The 24,120-nt window shown below is 32.8% G+C and overlaps 1 protein-coding gene across 8 annotated transcripts in view; it reads right to left on the bottom strand.

The window, feature by feature from the left end:
• The window catches only part of LOC145292083 (dorsal-ventral patterning tolloid-like protein 1), a 2,157,643-nt gene that overhangs the window by 331,507 nt on the left and 1,802,016 nt on the right, over window positions 1-24,120 (bottom strand). For all 8 annotated transcript variants that reach the window (XM_080138158.1, XM_080138152.1, XM_080138155.1 and 5 more), the window contains one exon: window positions 17,868-18,078. In XM_080138158.1, the coding sequence (XP_079994284.1) occupies window positions 17,868-18,078 (211 nt within the window). The remainder of the gene's footprint in view (window positions 1-17,867; window positions 18,079-24,120) is intronic.

Here is a 24,120-nt window from a genome sequence, read left to right as displayed (position 1 = left end):
AAATGAAAATATGCAATAATAAAATAAGTATAAAAAACATAACAATTATTGGTGACACCACTCATTTAAATATACATTTTTCTCTCGTTGGTCTCTCTTAACCCATTATATATATATATATATATATATATATATATATATATATATATATATATATATACACTAGCAAAAGTACCCGTCGTTGACTGGCTTCAAAAACAGCCTACAGAAAATGGACTCTGATTTATGAAAGTATGATAGGTTATAAAAAAGAAGCGTTGTAAATTTGGGTTGAATTTGGGGGTATCGAAACCAAAAGAAAATATGATGAAAGTAAAAATAAAATGGATAAACCCCATAATTTATTATACCATACCTGTTCACACTGAAACACTTATTACAATATTCTGTGGATCTATATTAAAAATCCTTGTTAAACTTTGTGACATATTTCCATTCTATGGACACCCCATAATTTTATTATAACATATTTCTTCAAACTGAAACATAATTATCAAAGTATACTTACGCAGATAGATATGAAAGGTATTTATTAAAGTTTGTGCCTATTTCCATTCTATGAAGGCCAGGCACGAACGCCGACCCCCCAATTTTATTATACTATCCCTATTTAAGTTAAAATATACTTATCAAAGTATTCTTATGTACATCTATATTAAAACCCCTTGTAAACGTTTTTTTTTAAATTCATAAATTTTTTATTTCCCTACTTTGTGGACCAGGCGCGAACACAGACCCTACAATTTTAATGAACCATCGTTCTGCCAGATCAAACATACCCATTCCTGTGTCTCGATACATCTATCATTATATGTAATCATTTTTTTAAAATAGTCAACCATATAGGAGCCTATTCGTGACCACACACACACACACACACACACATTCAGCTTTATATATATATGTGTGTGTGTGTGTGTGTGTGTGTGTGTGTGTGTGTGTGTGTGTGTGAAAATATGTTTTCTTATAATATATACCGATCCTTATTTAAGAAGCTCAATGTAATTACATAGCAGTATAGTGAATAAATGACAAAAGACTATATTCCAAAGTTCATGATGTTGACCATCTTATGATTTAATCCTTTAATTCAGTTGGCATTTACAATTCTTGGCAGTATCTGTTTCGTAATGCAAAATGAATCAATTATTATGTCAATCAGTGAATCTATTATGCCCTTAATTCATCAGAAGAGATAGCAACAATCAATCCGTCAAAAGGAAATAAAGTGCATTTTGACATGATTAAAATCCGAACATTGGAAGAGAAGTTGTAAATACCTTATATGTTTCTATTACGCCATTTTGAATTTTAGAAATAAAGCAACTAAACCCAACTATTCGAACTAACATGTTCTATTATTTCAGGTATTTTCTCACCAATACTGTATATATATATACATCGTATTGGTGAAAAATATACCTTTGCGGCCTTAAATGCTGTTTGAGCAAATCTCGTCTCTTTTAAGCTACTAGTATATTTGATTACGGAATAATCATGTGGACACACCGGTTTCTGATGGATCACCGAAGTTAGGCAACGTTGAACCAGTTCAGTAATAAATGGGTGACCATTTAAGACTTCCAGATGCTGTGTGTACTCTCCGCTTATCTCGGCATTGTTTCCAGTTGTATTGGACTTCCCTTTGCCACTAGACTGAAACAGTGCCGATTCAGGAGAGGTGTTTGGAGATTGTGCAACACTTGCCAGACAATTACACATGCAGCTACTCCTACAGGGGGTATCCTTTGTCTTTTGAGACTGAACGGAGGCATCAAAATATTGTATTATAAATAATGATTGTTCTAAGTATATTTTACAATATTTAATGTTTTATAAGCTTTTACTTTTCAACTACAATTTACTTAATGATATATGGATTGTATAGTTAGATAATGTACAATTTGAAAGGTTTAAATTATTGATTGTGTACTTGTGCGTTGAAATTCTTGATTTGACTGAGCCTATTGTAGCGTGAATGTTTTCATATTATATATGTTAATACCGTTATTATCGTCAAGACTATTCTGATTGTCATTATTGCTATATAATTGCTATTATTAGTAGTAGTAGTCGAAGTAGTGATGGAGGTGATGTTGTTCTTGTTGTTAGTACTTACTTATGTATTTATATACAGCATTATCATATATGCAGCTATTATCCATTAGACAGTTTTCTTTATCTAAGCAGTTGCATCTAGTGCCAGATATATTCAAAGTTAAACTCCTAACATTTACGAGATTTTTGTCAACAAGCCCAAACACAAAGATTGTGAAAATGTACAATTTAAAATGTTCATTAAACTGAAATCTGGAATAGTATAATCGAAAACTTTGGTACATATTAAACAGAAAAAATGATTTTCAATTTAGTTTTTTTTTTTTTTTTTGCTTATATACAGAGACACACATTTAAAATACATTGAATTCCTTACTTTAGATAAACGAAATAGCTATAATATTTAATTTGAGCTTTTAAGACATAGTTCAAGCTCATAAATTACTTTCTAATCAGAATAGGACATTTGTAAAGTCTGGCCAATATTTTATAAAACATAAAGTACATTCTTGCAACGATAAACTTATAGAATTCTAAATGGCATGTGTGAGTTGATTATTCAATGGTTACTTTTCAAACTTTTAATTTCTGATTAGAAAGTTATTTCTGGAGCGGAAAAAATGCGCCAATTTTGTATGTATAGAGATCAGTATTCTTGTAGTGAGACGTGAACCTTCAACCTCTTGAAGATTGCCACTTAGAATTGCTTGATACTCACCACCTATTATCAAATCTGCCATGATTTCATGGATTAAATTAAGGATTCAGTTCGGCATTCTGTACTTCTAAGCTAGAAAAGATGAACTTGAGGATGATCGGAGGTTACATGATCGGCTGAAATGTTGTGAAAATAACAACGACGATACGGATAGTGACCTGAATAATTCAAATGATATTTCGTTTGAAATACTCTCTTTTTTTAATGAATTCCGTTTTAAACAATGAAAGGTAAGCAATTTATTTTTTCATAACTGCATACTCAATCCTTTCCCTGACAATGCAAGGTTTCAATGCCAGTTACGTAATAGGCCTGTTGATGCGAATCAACGAAATATTAATTAATATTACTTCCTTTAAATTATAGACATGTTGTTTTTACTGAATGATCAAGATTTTTTTATCAATGTGATTTCCCTAAATGCAAGTCTAAATGCAAGATAAGAAACTGTTAGTAACCGTGTGTTGTTGATTTTCGTTTTGGAATGACAATTAATTGATCTCCCTCTCTTTCTCTCGCTCTCTTCATACACACACACACACACACACATATATATATATATATATATATATACTAGCAAAAGTCCCCGTCGTTGACTGGGTTCAAAAACAGCCTACAGAAAATGGACTCTGATTTATGAAAGTATGATAGGTTATGAAAAAGTAAGGGTTGTAAATTTGGGTTGAATTTGGGGGTATCAAAACCAAAGCAAAATATGATGAAAGTAAAAATAAAATGGATAAACCCCATAATTTTTTTATACCATACCTGTTCACACTGAAACACTTATCACAATATTCTGTGGATCTATATTAAAAAACATTGTTAAACTTTATGACATATTTCCATTCAATGGAGGGCAGGCGCGAACGAACACCCCATAATTTTATTATACCATATTTCTTCAAACTGAAACATAATTATCAAAGTATACTTACGCAGATAGATATGAAAAGTGTTTATTAAAGTTTGTGCCTATTTCCATTCTATGGAGGCCAGGCGCGAACGCAGACCCCACAATTTTATTATACTATCCCAATTTAAGTTAAAACATACTTATCAAAGTATTCTTATGTACATCTATATCAAAAAAACTTTTCGTTTTAAAACGTTTCTTTTTAATTTTAAATTTTTTTATTTCCATACTTTGTGGACCAGGCGCGAACGCAGACCCCCACAATTTTAATGAACCACCGTTTTGCCAGATCAAACATACCCATTCCTGTGTCTTGATACATCTTCTATCATTATATCCAATCAGTTTTTTTTAAAATAGTCAACCATATAGGAGCCTATTCGTGACCAGACACACACATACAGACATTCAGCTTTATATATATATATATATATATATATATATATATATATATATATATATATACATATATATATATATATATATATATATATATATATATATATGTATTAAATGAAATACTGAAATGCTGTAGGATTACAGATTGTATAATATTGTAAACATAAAGTCCAAATAAATATTAGTATCAATATTTATAAAACAATCCCAAATAAAGCTCATAAATAAAATCTCAATATGCAAGATAGAGCAATAATATAAACGGAAATTCTGAATTAAATTATGTAGAATTACAAAAAAAATACTTCTATACAATCATTTCAAATTTAATTTTAAATTTATGTTCTAATAAGCGAAATTTATAATTCCCCATATCTATTCACCTATTAAAATTTCCTTCGATGAGTATGAGCCATTCATTTAAAATCCATGGATTAAGGAAAAAACTTTGATCATTTGTATTTTGTCAAACTACAAGTTTATATATATACTAGCAGGCCACCCAGCGTTTCGTGGTCGTAAATTACGCTTAATTATGATATTTTAATTAGTGCAGATTGTTTTATTTATTTTTATATATTTTTTTTTTACCCAATATACAGTAGTGACCGCCCAGTGTAATCCAGTCGTAAATTATGTTTAAATATGATATTTTAATTTGTGTAGATTTATTATTTCTAATTATAAAGCTCATATCTATTGATTATTATTATGTACCCAATACATAGTAGTTATTTTAAAGGTTTAAAAATATGACTTGAGAGCCATCAACTAGAATCGAAACCAGCATTATTCACTGACGTTTGAGCCACCAACAGGTGGATATTAAAATACTAAAAATTAATCGACATTGACATCCAAATGTATATTTACGCAGTTGTAGAGAAGCATTTTAAGTCAACTTACGCTTGCCAAATTCCAATTTTATCACTTTTCATCACTTAACTATTTTTACTAGCTACAAACAAGTTCAAATTCCCTGTGGACTAAAAATTGACAGAGTAGTTTGATAGAGATAATTCCTTACATAGACAGAGAGACAAAGTCACTTTTACGTATATCCTAATAGAAATATCCGACGCTGCTCGGGCTTTAATGAGGATCAGTACTAGATACTTTCTCATTATGCTCATAACCTCATATTACTTTCTTTGTTTTTATTCTTCCTACTATCTTTTCACTGCCGAATATAGTTGGGAAAACTTGAAATATTAGAAAACTTTTTGAATTAGGGTCTTATGCATGTGGTTTTAATTTCATTAAAATTGGGTATATGTATTTGCAGTTTTAAAAGGGTTCTTTTCTCATGGTTCACTTAGAGATGGAGCACATAGATATTTGGTATATAAAAAGTAAAGTAGAGATTCTGAACCACTTCCATTGTCTTCCTCATACAATTTTATATATATATGTATGATTTAGCCTGACTCAAACTAGAACTAAATCTCTATCTCCCTGGCCATTAGACTATCTGACATTTTGCCAAGGGCTGTTTCTCAAATTGTGATACTGAAGTTTAATCTGAAACGAAATATATTGATATATTGACGACCAAAAGACCACTAAACAGTTCAAGTCAGCATTGGATGCATCACAATCACTAATCTATGGAGAATTCCCTCTCATTTAAGCAATGGAGGGTGCGTGGGATTGTTGGGACAATTAATTATAATCAAGAATTGGAAAAATTGGAACTTTGTTGGGGATTGGAATCGGAAAAATTTGTGCCTATTTTCCGATGCACTAAATAAGTCTTATAATTGTTTTTTTATTTGATTTTATATAAAGCAAAATATTCCACTGTTTGTAGAATCGTAAAATAATAAATATTTATTGATTTTGAAACTACCAGCCGATCATCTTCCACAAGTGTAATTTTTACTTTTGAGAAAATATCAGCATATTCAACGTGTGTTTTTACAGTAATCGGGAATAAATAACAACTTTATTGTTAAATATTTAGAAATATATAAAGAATCGAAATCGGTACTTGTATTGGATCCAGAAAAAAAAAAATTGGAATCGTCCCATCACTAATGCGTGGGTATGCAATTTTATTTAAAAGCATCGTCAGCAAAAATTTAAATGAACCTTTTGAAAAGCTTTTTACCACATCACCAAGTTGTAGTCACGACAGGACCCAAGTGAAAATTCACCATAGTCTCTTTCATCTCTTTAAAACAAATGCAGTATTCTCTTTCTGTGTTTCTGCTACATGTAACAGCCTACCAAAGTTAGTGAGAATGTTTATCATGTTCAAGTTTAAAATTGCCTTGAGAGACCCCAAAATGATGCGTATTCTCTTCTAATGACTGAACATTATCTTGAGACCTGGATGGATTTCTCCACAAGTGAAAACCATCTGATAAATGTAATTATATATAAGTCTACAAAGTAAGCTGTTTCTTCCAAACAACAATATCTTCTGGTAGTCGCTCGCTTCATTACGCGTTTCTGTTACTGCTCAGGTAGCAAATATCATTCTATTCTATGCGATATATAAACGCACACATCTTCTACTTTTTCTACCTTGAATCATTTACATGGCTTGTTGCACTTTATTTTTTATCAATAAAATTGATTTCATTTAATTTATTGCATGGCCTTCAGCATATTCACTGCAGAAATAATTACCATGGCGACAACTTATACCTTCAAGATACAGGAATTTCATCTTAATTGTCTGGAGGAACTTGAAAGATTTGTTTTAAGAACGTTATTTTTTTATATTTAACCAACAACGAATGCCTGTATCTCATAACCTCATTGATACGTACATAATAATCAAAATGAAAGTACAGAATAGTTAACATGTTAATAATGGATTTCTATATATTTATATTATTAGCCGTTCTCATCTTGGATGTTATTCATCTCAACAAGAGAAAGGCAGCATTGTCTGATCGTGTTTCTGTTCACTGGAACAGATTGCCAGAAATATCCAGTTTTAAAATCGCCTTGGACAAACATTCAGACGGCATATAGACGTACGCACATCTTAAACGTTATTTTAATAGCTTGTTGCACTTTGCTATTTTGTTGCCAATAAATTTGATTTGATTTGGAATTTTTTACAATTTCTGTATTTGATTTCCATGTTGTTATTTGGTAATCTGTGAATATTTTGCTAACCTCTGAACAATATATCTCATGATTAAAATCAATATGGCAAGACTAAAATCGTTTTAATTAAAAATAAAATAATTCATAGTACAGACTTGGTATGACAATTAGTTCATATAACGAGCTGCAGTATTTGAATACCATTTAAAAGAGGCAAAAAAAGAAAAGTAATTTATCCACGTCGAACCAATTAAGGTAAGAACCTGGCATTGCCCAATTAGCAGGCGAAAGATGATAACAGATAAATCAGAATGAATGTATAAACAGATGGAAACAAAGAAAACTTCTCTGCAATAATTTATACTGGCATTAATTAAGATAATGAAATTTGTGCAAATCTCTAGCGAGCTGAACATGAACTAAAAAGAACTTTACTTGATGCATACGTTATTCCGGATTGGCTACCGAAGTTCCCAAATTTGATTTGTTGATAGTGCTATCTGTAATTACCTCCCCTGCGTTCTTATTATCTCCCTTTCTCACAAATTGTTTTGCAAGCGAGCTTATTTACAAGAGTGATGATAATTATACACGGCTTCCAGGCTTTATTCGTATTCAGCTTATTCCTTGTTCAGCACTTTATAGATCTGCTTTGGTGTAAAACATAATACTCGTATGTGTAAACACATCAGAGATTCACTTTTGTTTCTATTCTTGTCAAGTCGGATTGAAGTCCGGGTTCTAATGTTTGGAAAAAGAGGTTGATTTATGACTTTTTTAGCCAACCATTGCCTATAGAATCTGTGATAAAAGGTTAACACAAAGAGATAAAAAAAATAAGAGTAAATATAAATATGGAAGTACAAAAATAAAAAAAAAATTAAAAAAAAAACACAGACACAAAAAAAAAAAAGAACATTTTCATTCCATAATCTTCAAAGGAAAATATAAATGTTTTAATTTTATTGAAATATGGCTGTCGGCTGTTTGTTCAGAGAAAATCAATTCCATTCCAAATAAATTAAAACAAAATAATTTTCGTTTACTGAGTTTACAAAATTTCGATTTGATTTCCGTTAAAGCATAATTCATAATATCACAGATATTTTTAAAAAGTGAACATATTTTTTTAAAAAATTCTTTGATTTTATTATTTTTTTTTTTCGATATTCTGTTTATTGTTTTTGATCAGTCGTATTTTCTATATATACAAAATTTTATAAGATTTTTCTTGTTTTTGTTTTTCATTAGGGAGAATTCTATACAAGCACCAAGTATTTTTCTCTCTTGTCATTTATGATGAAGAATAAAAAAAGAAGATGGATAACTGGTGCTGGGAGTAAAGTTGATTTTCACAGAAACAGCCTAACTCTCTCGTACTACTCAGCCTGATCCACCGCAAGACAGAGTCGAGACAACTGGATGCCAGGTAGGATGCATAAGCCGTCGGAAGTGTCAAGGTCCTTTTACATACAGCGCCTGGTATTCCGAAATAGTCAACCACCTAGTGCTGGCCCAGCTTAACGTTACTTAACTTTGATGATCTAACCAGAACCAGTGTATCAACGTGATTATGCCATATATTTTTATATACGTATGTATTTTTTATAAAGGTCAGACGAATTTATTATACCAATTACCACCCCCTCTTTGGTTATATTTCTATGTATTTATATAATTATTATTTAGTTCATAATATTTTTATAGTTATTACAGTTTCATTTAAAAATATATAAAAATTAAATATATATATATATATATATATATATATATATTGTCACGACCGGCTTTCGCTGGGGACTACGACCGCGTTCGCGTGACAATGCTAAAAAAAATAAATAAAAATATGTCCGGGTTTGGCTCGTTCAGGGGTTAACAAAAGTGTGTGGGGAGGGGGAATTCTTCTGGTTGGAACACCGTACGCAGAAAGTTAACAAAGCAAGCAGAGACAACTCGAAGGACCGAAGGTTGATTTTAAAATGAGAATTTATTAAACAAATAAACAAAAAAAATAAAGATAACATATAAATGGGGGTTGGGATTAAACTTAAGATATTAATACGAGCAGAGGGAGAAAATAATTTTAGCAGTTGGCAAAAACAAGACAAGAGAAGAAAAAGGGGCTGACTCACAATGGCGACCGCTTTGGGGTATAATCCAGCTAGCGTCTCCAGCAAGGAATAAGACAGTTTTTTTTTATGGACGAAGGATTGGTGTTCTCTTTTTAGCGACAACTCAGATAGTCCCTGTAGTTGTTGTCTTTCCTTCTGATGTAGTCCGGCGAGACAACACAAAGTTTTCGTGAACGACTCGGTGCCGTTATTCCTTCCAAGATAATACACAGAGTCCCCGTGTCTCCCGTCTTTTCTTTCAGTTCTGCTCCAGCCTTTTAGCGCTCAATGGAAGGTTTTCGGTTCTTTTACCCGAATGTAATACGTTTTTGATTTGGTTGTTTTTTTCTTTCTTTTGCGTCTCTTTCTCATGACATACGTTCACGGCTTGTAGTAGCAGGGATGACCGTTCGTTCGCACCCAAGGTGACTGCTCAACTGCCTGTATTTTCGGGTAGGTCATCACGCGTCCACCCCTCCTCTTCCCACTCACGTCGCCAACAAGTCTAAAACAAAGATGATGAAAAGGGATCTCTTCTCAAACTTTGCCAACCGCCGATACAAAAATAGAAATGATGAAATTTACTCTCTCCTTTACGCTCGTTTAGAAGATGCCTTCAAATGGCTTACTGCGTATTTGTCACACCTCCCTACCAAAAAAAACGAAAAAGGACTACCTGTAGTACTTTTTCGGAATGCTGGGGACCGGCTTAGTTCTAACTAGACTTCCTTTTTTTTTTAACTGCTATTGAAGCTACTCACGGGAATTCTATTTGAGCATATCAGACACGAGATAGGGTGTCCGCGCACAAGTTGTCGACGCCTCGGATATGTCGGATGTCCAGGTTATATTCCTGTAGGAACAGACTCCAACTTAATAGCCTTCTATTTTTACTCTTCATTCGATGTAGAAATGTAAGAGGGTTGTGGTCTGTGTATATGATGGTCGGCTGACTCGACGATGATATATATACGTCGAAGTGCTGTAGACTGAGGATGAGGGCTAAAGTTTCCTTCTCTACAGTAGAATAGTTCTTCTGGCATGAGTTGAACTTCCGAGAGAAATAACTCACAGGGTGCTCAATACCAGAAGGATCGGTTTGGAGTAGAACTGAACCGATACCATGGTCGCTGGCGTCAATAGCCAAGCGGAAAGGTTGTTGAAAGTCCGGAGCCCTCAGCACAGGATCAGAGCATAATAGCGATCTGATCTGTTCAAAAGACTTCTGGCAAGAAGAGGTCCATGTGAATTTGGACTTTTTAGACAACAGTTGGGTGAGAGGTGACGCAACGTCAGAAAAGTTCCGGCAAAACTTTCTATAGTAACCGGCCATACCAAGGAATCGCCTCAGGCTTCTAACATTGGTCGGGGCTGGGACATCTAAGATGCTTTGGATCTTAGCGTTGATTGGGGATATCTTCCCGTATCCTACAGTGTGCCCCAGATAGGTTACTTCGGCTTTTCCGAACTCACTTTTTGATAAATTGATAGTGAGGTTTGCCTGTAAAAGTCGGTCGAACGCTTTCCTTAAGGATGCGACATGGTCAGGCCAATTGTCATTATATATGACAATGTCGTCGATGTAGGTTTCGACGTTAGACAAATCCCTCAGGCAGTGATTCATCATCCTTTGGAATGTTGCCTGGGAATTGTTCATACCAAACGGCATAACCCGATATTGGTAAAGTCCTTGTGGGGTCACAAACGCAGAAATGCTCTTGGCGCGCTCAGTGAGGGGTACACACCAATATCCTTTTAACAGGTCCAGTTTGGTGATGTAAGTCGCCCTCCCCACTCTGTCAATGCAATCATCCATCCTCGGGATAGGATGTGAGTCTGTCCTTGTGACGGAATTCACCTTACGGTAATCCGTACAGAACCGAACCGAGCCATCTGGCTTAGCGACTAGGACGCATGGTGATGACCAACTGCTCTGGCTTGGTTCGATAATTCCATGCTCAAGCATGTACTCCACCTCTTGGCGTATCACTTCCGCCTTTTGGGGGTTGACGCGATAGGGATGTTGCTTGACGGGGGTAGCATTTCCAACGTCCACGTCGTGTTTGGTGATGGTCACTTGTTTGGGCGTATCCGGGAATAACTCACGGAAATCCCTAATGAGGTTTATCATTTCCTCCTTCTCGTTACAGTCCATATGGATGACCACAGGCGTGAGGTCGGCGAGAATGTCAGAATTTCGCAATCTCATAGGATGGTCACTTTTTCCTACGGATTCCTCAGGGGTATTAGTCTGGCTGTGTCCACAGTCAGGTCTAACAATGGCAAGGACAGGGTTACCCTCGTCCCTCTGGTAATAAGCTTGTCACGACCGGCTTTCGCTGGGGACTACGACCGCGTTCGCGTGACAATGCTAAAAAAAATAAATAAAAATATGTCCGGGTTTGGCTCGTTCAGGGGTTAACAAAAGTGTGTGGGGAGGGGGAATTCTTCTGGTTGGAACACCGTACGCAGAAAGTTAACAAAGCAAGCAGAGACAACTCGAAGGACCGAAGGTTGATTTTAAAATGAGAATTTATTAAACAAATAAACAAATAAACAAAAAAAATAAAGATAACATATAAATGGGGGTTGGGATTAAACTTAAGATATTAATACGAGCAGAGGGAGAAAATAATTTTAGCAGTTGGCAAAAACAAGACAAGAGAAGAAAAAGGGGCTGACTCACAATGGCGACCGCTTTGGGGTATAATCCAGCTAGCGTCTCCAGCAAGGAATAAGACAGTTTTTTTTTATGGACGAAGGATTGGTGTTCTCTTTTTAGCGACAACTCAGATAGTCCCTGTAGTTGTTGTCTTTCCTTCTGATGTAGTCCGGCGAGACAACACAAAGTTTTCGTGAACGACTCGGTGCCGTTATTCCTTCCAAGATAATACACAGAGTCCCCGTGTCTCCCGTCTTTTCTTTCAGTTCTGCTCCAGCCTTTTAGCGCTCAATGGAAGGTTTTCGGTTCTTTTACCCGAATGTAATACGTTTTTGATTTGGTTGTTTTTTTCTTTCTTTTGCGTCTCTTTCTCATGACATACGTTCACGGCTTGTAGTAGCAGGGATGACCGTTCGTTCGCACCCAAGGTGACTGCTCAACTGCCTGTATTTTCGGGTAGGTCATCACGCGTCCACCCCTCCTCTTCCCACTCACGTCGCCAACAAGTCTAAAACAAAGATGATGAAAAGGGATCTCTTCTCAAACTTTGCCAACCGCCGATACAAAAATAGAAATGATGAAATTTACTCTCTCCTTTACGCTCGTTTAGAAGATGCCTTCAAATGGCTTACTGCGTATTTGTCACAATATACATATACATATATATATATATATATATATATATATATATATATATATATATATATATATATATATAGTAATTTATAAAATATATATGTCGATTAAGCTACACTGAATATTCCGCGTTTTATCCACTCTAGGACTCTTCTGCCTGAAGAGTCCTAGAGTGGATGAAACGCGGAATATTCAGTGTAGCTTAATTGCCACATATATTTTATAAATTACTAACTAGCTCTACCTACGTATTGAGCACTTTTGAAGTAAATACTTAAAGTTTACACATAAATCTATACTTTCGTATATTAATTTTATGTGAGTAAATTAAGTAGTCATATATATATATATATATATATATATATATATATATATATATAATTTACATTATACATACTGAATATATATATATATATTATTTACATTATACATACTGAATATATATATATATATATATATATATATATATATATATATTATTTACATTATACATACTGAAATCCTTAGATAGTTGTGTGTGTGTGTGTGTGTAAAAAGTAATACTTTTACATGGTTACAATGAAAGTCGTACGTGAATATTAAATGCACAATCAACAATGTTGTTCCAATGCAGAAAGCCAACGTTAACAAATGTGAAGAGGGTCATGTACATGTCAAAAACGACGTGGCGTCTATTATTTAATATACTGGGTATATGGAAAGTCCTTACAAGCATAATTGGTCGAGACAAGTAGCTGTCAAGAATGTTTGCTTTCCACCATGTAAGATTCTTTTGTCTGCTTAATTCTTTCAACTTGAACATATCAAAGGATTGAGCCAATGAAAATGAGAATCCATGCTTAGATCAAACAGAAACGGATATTTTGAAGATGCGCTCATTCGATCGGTTAATTTTGAAATGAAAATGTTATTTCATACTTAAACATGTCAGGCCATCCAAAATGTCATTTAAAACTTAAGCATGACAGATCAATAATAATTCTACTTCAAAGTTAAGTCTGATAGACGAACGAGCATGACTCACAAACAAAATTTTATTAAAAACTTGAGATTGACAGACCAAAGAAAATTATATTTCAAACTTAAGCATAACAGACGCTATTTCAAACTTAAGTATGATATACCAAAGAAAATTCTATTTCAAACTGAAATATGAAAGTCCAAAAAAAAAATGCTATTTAAAACATAAAGCATGACAAATCAAAGAATATGTTATTTCAAACTTAAGTATAACATACCAAAGAAAATGATATTTCAAGATTAAGCATGGCCTACCAAAGAGAATGCTATTTCAAACTTAAGTATGACATACCAAAGGAAATGCTATTTCAAAATTAAGCATGTTATATCAAAGAAAATGTTATTTCATACTAAAGCATGTCAGGCCATCGAAAATGCCATTTAAAGCTTAAGCATGACCGATCAATGAAAATGCTACTTCAAACTTAAGTATGGTAGACGAACGAGCAAGACTGACAAACACAAAATGTTATTAAAAACTTGAGCTTGATAGACCAAAGAACATTTTATTTCAAACTTAAGCATAACAGACCAAAGAAAATTCTATTTCAAACTTAAGCATGATATACCAAAGAAAATGCTATTTCAAAATTAAGTATAAAAGTCCAAAGAAAATGTTATTTTAAACATAAAGCATGACAAACCAAAGAAAATGCTATTTCAAACTTAAGTATGGCATACCAAAGAGAATACTATTTCAAAATTAAGCATGTCATACCAAGGAAAAGGCTATTTCAAGATTAAGCATGACATACCAAAGAGAATACTATTTCAAAATTAAGCATGTCATACCAAGGAAAATGCTATTTCAAGATTAAGCATGTCATACCAAAGAAAATGCTATTTCAAACAAGCATTACAGACAAACGAATACATTATCAAACATCATTGTGACAGACCAACGAAAAATTCTTTTTCAAACTTGAGAATTAAAGACAAAGTAACAGACTATTTCACACCCAAGTCTGATAGATCAACGAAAATTTTATTTTAAACTTAAGTATGACAGACTCAATGAAAATGCTTTTCTAAACATAAACATGACATAAAAATATTATTCCTTATTTTTGTTAACGAAAATGCAATTACTTCATTGCAAGACTGATGGACAGAACCTCTGATAGAGATGCTGTGATGTATCTAAAATACGATACATCCATTCAATCTGTGTATTTTGCTATGAAAATGCTATTTCAAACTGAATCATGACAGTCTAATCAGCGCTCGAAGATTCTTATAGAAATGCAATAATCTACCAAAAAGAAAATACAAAATTTTGCAGAAATATGATGCTGAGTTAGAGAAAAGCCCAAGGAGAAGGTACATATTCATGTGAACAATGGATTTTGCAAAAAATTGTGCCAGTGATATTTGGACACATATGAAATAAAATGATATAAATTTTATAGGAGATATATTTTATGGGTGCCCGGAAAACTCGTCCCGGGAAAACTCGTCTCGGGAAAACTCGTCTCCGGAAAACTCGTCTCGGGAAAACTCGTCTCCGGAAAACTCGTCCCCTTTCGCTAGGTAGGAAAACTGGTCCCTTATTGAATAAATATCGATTGAAAACACATTTTATGATCGTTCTTGAAGGAGATATTGTTTTTTTTTAAATAGACTATAGCCCCCCCCCATAATATTAAAAAAAAAAATATTTTTACTTGTTTAATGTTTTTTTTTTTTTTTTTTTAAATAAAATCGATTTTCTAAGTGTCCGTTTTCTACCTAAGTTCTTAGTGGTTTCACTTATTTTACAGCGTGGGTTTGTATTACTGTACACATAGATTCGAAAAAGTAGTTAAAAAACAAATATATAACAAAAAAATGTTATCAAAGGCAAGATAAGTTACTTTTCTACCAAACTGGATATAATTATCGTGTTTTTTTTTTCAATTTAACATGTTTATTCAGCTCGAAAAACATGCAGTGTTTACCGATGTATTGGAAAATTCAAAATGGCGGCCGACTCTCTCTTAAACACCGAATATATGTATACCTATGTCACGGTAATATATATTGAGCGAATTTCTAACAGTATTTTGTCTAGTTTATTATTTATAACACCTTTTCCTGAACTTACCGTGTTTAAGAGAGAGTCGGCCGCCATTTTGAATTTTCCAATACATCATCGGTAAACACTGCATGTTTTTCGAGCTGAATAAACATGTTAAATTGAAAAAAAAAAACACGATAATTATATCCAGTTTGGTAGAAAAGTAACTTATCTTGCCTTTGATAACATTTATTTGTTATATATTTATTTTTTAACTACTTTTTCGAATCTATGTGTACGATTTTCTAAGTGTTCGTTTTCTACCTAACTTAGTTCTAACAAACCCAAATTTTAATATTTTTCGAATCTATGTGTACGATTTTCTAAGTGTTCGTTTTCTACCTAACTTAGTTCTAACAAACCCAAATTTTAATATTTTTTTTAAATATAATTTAGAGAGGGGGGAGGTTAAAACTATATCTCCCTCCGAAAAGCAACCAACAAAAAATGAAATCAAAAAGATTCTTGATAAACGATAGCGGAGTTTTCAATAAAATTTATTAATAAATTCATTTAGTCATTACTTTTTCTCTGAATGATTGATTTTAGAATTTTGAAGTAAAAATTTAAAAAATTAAAAATGAGTTAACATTGTTAGCACATGGCATCTCTCTCGCCAAAAAAATATTTCGCTTTTAATTTTTTAGTTAATTTTTGCAAAATTTGACAGGACGACAATAAATGTGGATAATTGATAGAATTATAATTTTAAATAACGCATGAGTGCATTTGGTATGAGAGAAAACGAAAACATAACAACAAAAACTATCATAATTAAAAAACCAAAACAAAAAAGTAATGCTCCCAGTTTTTAATTTTTTTGTTTTGTTTTTTATTATTGTTTTTATGACTCCAAAAACCATCGTTAAAATAAGAACCAAAAAAATTGTAATTAACTTTGTATGAACATAATAAACGCTTTAAAATAAGTGAAACCACTAAGAACTTAGCCAGACAATCGATTTTATTTAAGAACTTAGCGGACAATCGATTTTATTTAAAAAAAAATAAAAAATAAAAAACATTAAACAAATAAAAAAATTTTTTTTTAAATATTATGGGGGGGGGGGCTATAGTCTATTTTAAAAACCAATATCTCCTTCTAGAACGATCATAAAATGTGTTTTCAATCGATATTTATTCAATACGGGACCAGTTTTCCTACCTAGCGAAAGGGGACGAGTTTTCCCGAGACGAGTTTTCCGGAGACGAGTTTTCCCGAGACGAGTTTTCCCGAGACGAGTTTTCCCGGGACGAGTTTTCCTAAATTCATTTTATGTGTCGATTTTCAGTATTTCCTTTAACAATGGTCCATAAGTAAGAATAATTAAGTAGTAAGTTATGAAATTATGTTCATGGCAATTTAATTCTGGCGAGAAACATTCTCGCACATGACATATATATATATATACATATATATATATATATATATATATATATAGCTGACCCTCTCTAAACAATTAACAACAAAATAAAAACTAAAAATAAATAAACCGAATCATAGCCCCCCCGCCACCAAACATAAGCGAACACCCAACAGCTCAAGACATACTTACAAAGAAATCACCTCACCAAAGAGACGCTATAAAAACTTTAACGCTAAGACTCGAATTTTAAAGTACCCCCCTCCTCCCACCCTCACATATTCCCCTTCCCCTCATGTATCCCTATGCCCTCAGCCACACTAGAAATGAACCTCCCAGACTCTCCCCCACAAGTTCCTTAAACCCCAAAACTAAAACATTATAGACATACCAAACGCCCCCACCTTCCCTTCTTGTTCCCTTCCTCTCTTCCTCTTCCGCCCTCCTCGCACCCCCGACCATATTCACTCTTCCACTCTTTCATCCCAAAATAGCAACATTTCTGTAAAAGTCTGAGGACGCTACAGACGGCCAAAAAAAAAACGGCCGTGTAGCCGAAACAATAATGTAACTTAACAGAAAGACACTGTAATAAAAAATAAAACGTGTATATATATATATATATATATATATATATATATATATATATATATATATATATATATATATATATATATATATATATACACACGTGGCCTCTCCGAAAGTTCCTCAAATTCTTTTCATTTCACTGCAAAACAATTGCCCCCCCCACTGTTGACCAAGCGGTAACACATAACATATATATATCTTTACGCACAAAAAGAAAAAAAACACAAATGCACAATTTCTAGATTGAAACTGATTCTACAAAATAAGACTTACCTATGCGGATCGTTATTTGGAAGATTGAAGACCTCAAAGGAGATGGCAATTTTTTCATGGGGTTTTCCTCGGAATATATAAATGCAATCTAGGTTGATGAAGTAAAGGCCTGGGTGGCCGGGGGAATTGAAAGAACCCTTTCTTGTTTCTTTGCTGTCATATAAAAAGCTGCACATGCCGTCTGTAATTTGTTTACCAGGGATGTTGTAATCTGAAAAAGGCAGAAAAAAAAGGTAGTACTTAGTGGCAGATTTATTAGGTGTCTATACCTTAGAGTGTTAAAAAAAAAGTTAATATAGTTGTAAAAGTACATGTTTGCAAACTTTTTTTTTTAATAAGTTTAGGGACGGTGTAATAGCAAAGTGGATACTGACAGAGACTGCAGTCTTATTGTACTGTATTCCTGTCGGTTCCTTAGCACTATACTCATTAGAGATCATCACAACCTTTTCGTAGTCCTTTGTGTGAGCATTTTACGAGGATCATTCCAAAAGCAAAGCTTTCCACCTTTTTTTTTAAAACTCAAAAAGGTTCAAGAGCTATAAAGACGGGTGGTAACAATAAAACGAGTGACCTTTCGTGCTCCAGAACTTATTTTTCTACATAGTCACCACCATTCTCAATGCATGTTTAGCAGTGGTGAACTATGGTTGTGCATGGGCGTTTGCAGTCCGCTTTGTCATACGAAAGTTGTTCCAAAAGTAAAGCCTCCTATTTTTTAAATTCAAATTTGAAGAACTACGAAGACGAGAGTGGTAACATTAAAATGAGTGACCTTTTCTGCTCCAGAATTTATTTTCTAGATAGTCACTACAATTCTCAATACATTTTTGCCAAGAGTTCAATAATGCATCTCTGCTTCTGACACACGTCCATGACAGGGATTTCTTTCTTAGAGTCTGACACCGTCAATAGATGCAACAAAGCGATGAAACTTTCAGATCATGAATGTATAATTTCAGTTATTGTAAAAATGCAATTTGCAATCACCTCTTATCTTTCGGGCAAAATAAAAAATAGGAAGCATTACTTGTGGAACCCCCCCCCTATATTTATAGATTTCAGAATTTTATTTCTATGATCATGATAAACAACATGGGAGCATGAGCTTTAGTAAGCAACTAAGTATGATTTTAGGAGAGCGTTTTGTTTAACTTAAGTAACTCATCAATGGGCTTGCTACTCAGACTTAAGGATAATGATAGAGTAAGTAATTTATTTTTATATTTTTCAGCATGAATTTAACCGAGGTAAGGTCTCACATAGTAATCCATTTTGGTGTTAGTGTGATGGTAAGTCACACGAATATCAAAAAAAAATTCTGAAATTAAAAAAAATAATAACTTACAGTTTTAGCATGTTAAAAATATACAGATCGGTAGATAATTAAATTTTACTTCGTTTGGTATAAGTTATTTGCCGTTCTCGGGTTTACAATTTCTCAACTATTAACTAGACTAATTTTACCACATTTTCATTTAATTGCTTTATTCATAAGAAGATTTCTTTACAAACAAAAATATTAATCAATCAATAATTTATAAAAATGTGATTTCATCTGGGTATATTTATTCCAAAAAATTATGTAACAACAATTGAATTTCTTGTTGGCCAAATAAAAATCAAAGTTTATCTCGTTATTTATATATATGCTTAAGTTTTCCATACTTTAAAATTATGTATATTAGCTTTCAGCAGTGAATCAAAAAAGGCTCTGGGTGGTTTTTAACCTATACAACATTTTTGGAATACCAAAATATTTCCCTTGAAAAACAAAATCCCAATACATATAGATCGTCATAAAACTTCAGAAAGATGTCTAAAGATATAAATAGAAAAAAAAAAAATTCTGTTTCGAAGAAATTCTTATATAAATAACAGCACATTTTGCAAATAATATGCTGATGAAATAGTCTTAAATGGTAACAAACATGACATCTGTTAGAACTCTGATGTCAGTGATGACCATTACATTAAGCATGCCCCTTTAATATATCAAAATTGACATTCGTCGACGTGAAATATTCAAACCTATATCATTCAAACACGATAGTGTTTGAATATATGGTTAAGTGGCAGTTTTAGTCATTTAGAACTGCTTTAAAGCTTCACCGCTCGCTCATTTTTCGACCAAATTTCAAACAATTATTACAGTTTATAGATCAGCTTCTCAGATATATTGTGAAAAAAATTTCAGTTTTCGTTCAGTAAAACAAAAGTTATGATAAATTTCCTGGTGTTCAAAATCGTAAATACTCGTAAGGCGGTGAGCGACATTATTTATAACTGGTTTCCATAGTAACCACGTCGCTTCAGCAACTAGTGTTGCTACTAATTCACCGCTGTCGCAAAAAGAAAAGTAACAATTGAAACACAGAGAATGAAAAAATGAAATGGAGATAATATGGGGGTTTTATTGAAAGCAGACGAGTGCCTATTACATATGTGTATGTGATGTTTATGGAGGCAAAAAATCATGATTACAATAGAAAAATGCGAGCATATGGTTCAGCGTAAACATGGAACAGAAATGGACAAGATATTCTAATTAAAATATAAATTTTTAACTTAAAATATTGAAGTATTAAGAATTTTTAAAAATTTAATTTAACATTATATAATCAATTCTTAATTCTTCAATATTTGAAGTTATAAATTTATTATGTTTTTACTAGAATATCTTGTCCATTTCTTTTTCATGTTTAAGTTTAACCATATTACTTTTCATGCTGGCATTTTTCTATTGTAATATATATTGGATGACAAAAATTGTGATTGTGCTATAAAACATTTATCATTAAAAAAAAATTCTTTTTTGATGGTATATAGTTTATAAAAGAGCACACACATCAGCAATTTCATAAAGTAAATAAACGTTGACCTATAGAGCCAAGGTCAAGTTCATTTCAGTTTGTGAAGCAAATTCATATAAGCTGATTGGATTCTTTGATAGAATTTTTAATATTAAATGGAAACAATGATGAATCGCAGAATAAAACATTGCAATAAAAATTGACATGAGAATATTGATTGAAACAAGAGATACCCAAAATGCATAAGTAAATAAAAAAAAGAATAAAAAATCAAATTAAGGAAATTCTATTTACTAGCAAGGCTCTTAAAAATGGACTGTTTATGATTTATCATCGAATATAAAAAATTATCTTGTCCGATTTTCTATGTTAAACCTTAATAGGAATGTATCTGACAAATTGATGTTTGATTGTAACTATCCTGTCAATTACATACTTTATGCAGTTTTGTTGTTTGCTATTGAAAATTAACATTGTAATCAATGAAATTGATTACATATTATATCCAGCCTGGTATTTCCTGCAGTAAAATAGAGATCGAGACATACACTGTTTACTTTCCTTTGTGATAAATATATAAAATTTGTGATAAATATATAAAATTTGTGATAAATATATAAAATTTGTGATAAATATATAAAATTTGCAAATGGCTATTAGAATTTTGATCGTCAGTAATTTTCCTTCAATGACCATTTTTTTCATTCCTTAGCAGAAATAAATTTATTCATTAGAAATGCATTTATTTCTGTTGCTGGCCGTTCACTTCATATTTTTTAATATACAATTTCTAAAAGTAAAAAAAATTATTGGTTTATATTTTTACTAGGGATTCTACATTACAGTAGAAAGGCTGCAGTTTCAAAATTCATGCATATAAATTTTTATTAATTATTAGTTGTATTAATCCGACGTCTCCTGAGAGTCTTAATCTTCAGTTTTGTTTCGATTTTTTCTTTTTTGAAGCATGCATTTTGTATTTTCATCAAATTAGTTTTTTAATAAGATTTTCAAAATTAAATTTAATGACTGCGACAATGTTTGATCATTAGATTATTTAGTAAACTAAATTGTTATAAAACAGTTTTTGTTACAGTAATATATATTTCTCTAAGTCTGTCAGCTCGTTTCATTTTTTCTTGAAAACTACTCGGTTGATCTGGCTAAAATTTTGTATGGACCTTATTTTATAATAAGGTGCATTGAACTAAGAATTATGCTGTCGCTTGATGCACAGTTAGAGATTATTAGAGTTTAGTCACCGCAACACCACTATAGAATTTTTCTCAAAAACTACTGAGCTGATTTGACTGAAATTTTGTGTGAACTTTCGCTATAAGGTACAGCAAACTAAGTATTATATTAGTCCTTCATTATTTAGTCCTCACCTAATGTGGTTCTTTTAGAAAGCTGTATTTTCCTCACAAAAAAACAGACCTTGTTTCTGACTTTGTTTATGTGAAGAACTAAATAAATAGTGACAACTTATATGATTTAATGTCGATGCCCCCTTTCAAACTCAAGAGACAATGGGTACCTCGTTGTAAGGGTAGCTGCGTGAGTAATTGTGATGCAAGGGTTGTGCAGTCATCAACTATACCTCTCCTGAATCAGCACTGCTTGAATCCAGTGGCAAGGAGAAGTTCAGGACGACTGAAAACAATGCTGAGATAAGCGGAGAGCACACAAAGAACATGGAATTCCCAAATGGTCAACCATTTTAGTAATAACCAGGCTCAACGTTGCTTAACTTTGGTGATCAAATGGGAACCGTTATTTCATGATTTGATGTATCAATATAATATACAAAATATTATATTATATTCAATTCATGGCTTCTGCTTAGTATGAGACTCGAGAGACAATGGATACTCCATGTAAACGTGGCTGTGAGTTTTACTTGTGAAGCAAAGATTGCACAATTCTTAGCCACACCTCTTTTTAGTCAGCACGGTCTGATTTCAGTAGCAAGGAGAAGTCACGGACGACTTGAAACAATGCAGAGATAAGTGGAGTTTACATACAGCACCTGGTATTTTCAAGTGATCGCCCATTTTAGTACTAACTCAACATTGATTAACGGCATAATCATATTGACACACAGATTCCTATTAGATAATCGAAATTAAGTGACATTGAGCCTGGTCATTATAAAATATATTTATATAGATAAGTATATATAGAAGATCTAGTCGTATCTGTGATCTAATACATTTTTCCCAGGCCAAACTTGATTTGATATACGAGAAGCATTGAAATTGATTCAGATCGTATGTCTCCATGATTTAAAAACTCACAGTTAAATTCTCGGATTGAAGGGAGAGTATATTTTTATTTAAAAAAAAATGTTATAGAACTAATATTTTTTTAAAGAAAAAAGTAAAATAATTTAATTATCACATATGTGAAATTCAAATGCAAAAGAAACCTGACTTGATTGAGAAAATCCGAAGCAGACGGCTGATCTCTTCACCTTTCGCTTGATTCAGCAACGCTTCATAATCGCTGAATAAATTATAAAACGTGTGGATAATTTTTAACATCATTTTTGTTAAGTTGTATTTTCATTTGATTTAGACTAAAATCAGATGATTTCAAACACTTGAAACACACAGACATTTAATTATTTCAATCTTTTTATACTCTTTCACTTCCTTTCCATAATTTCTTACTTCCCCTAGCCGCATTTGGCTGAAGTTTAGCTGACAGTTCAGGACCTATCAGATTGCCGACTCTCTTTTGAACCTTTTCTAGGAGCGAGAGACTAGTGGCAGCAGCCCAAATATGACAACAATACTCCATACATGGTCGAATGGTGACCTTATAGGGGTATAGGATACTTTCAGGCGTTAGTAGCTTTCTAGCACGGCAGAGAGAACCCACCTTCTTTGCAGCGGCCCTGGCAATGTTCTCAATGTAATTGTTCCAACTCATGTTTCCTGTGAACGTTAGGCCAAGGAGTTAAAAAGATGTACTTTCAGATAAAGAGACTTTGGGCATTGTTATTGGCAGTAGGGAAAGGTTTTTGTAATTATTGAAGGAAACAATTTTAGTCTTGGCAGCATTGAAAATGACCATTCATTTTTGTCCCCATTCCACTATGGATCGGAGGTCATCATCTAGTGTTTCTGCCATTTCTTTAGATATGTGTTCATTTGTTTTCCTGTTATGTCTGTTATAGAGCGTAGTGTCGTCATCATACATACCCATCTCACAGACAATTTTGTCAGGGAGGTCATTTATGAATATGAGGAATAGCAGAGGTCCAAGGATAGACCCCTGAGGCACTCCCGCATTTATATCATATTGTTTAGATGTACGACCGTCAAGGACAACCTGGATTTTTCTCTTTTCCAAGAAGGATCTAATTATGTTATGTATTCTTCCAGTGATGCTGTATGATCTGATTTTCTTGAGAAGACCCTCATGCCATACCCTGT

This window comes from Euprymna scolopes, chromosome 13 (genome assembly GCF_053919585.1).
Source record: "Euprymna scolopes isolate OS-2025 chromosome 13, ASM5391958v1, whole genome shotgun sequence".
Classification (NCBI taxonomy): domain Eukaryota; kingdom Metazoa; phylum Mollusca; class Cephalopoda; order Sepiida; family Sepiolidae; genus Euprymna; species Euprymna scolopes.
Note: the sequence above shows the minus strand (reverse complement) of the source record. Positions and strands in the feature narration are given on the sequence as shown.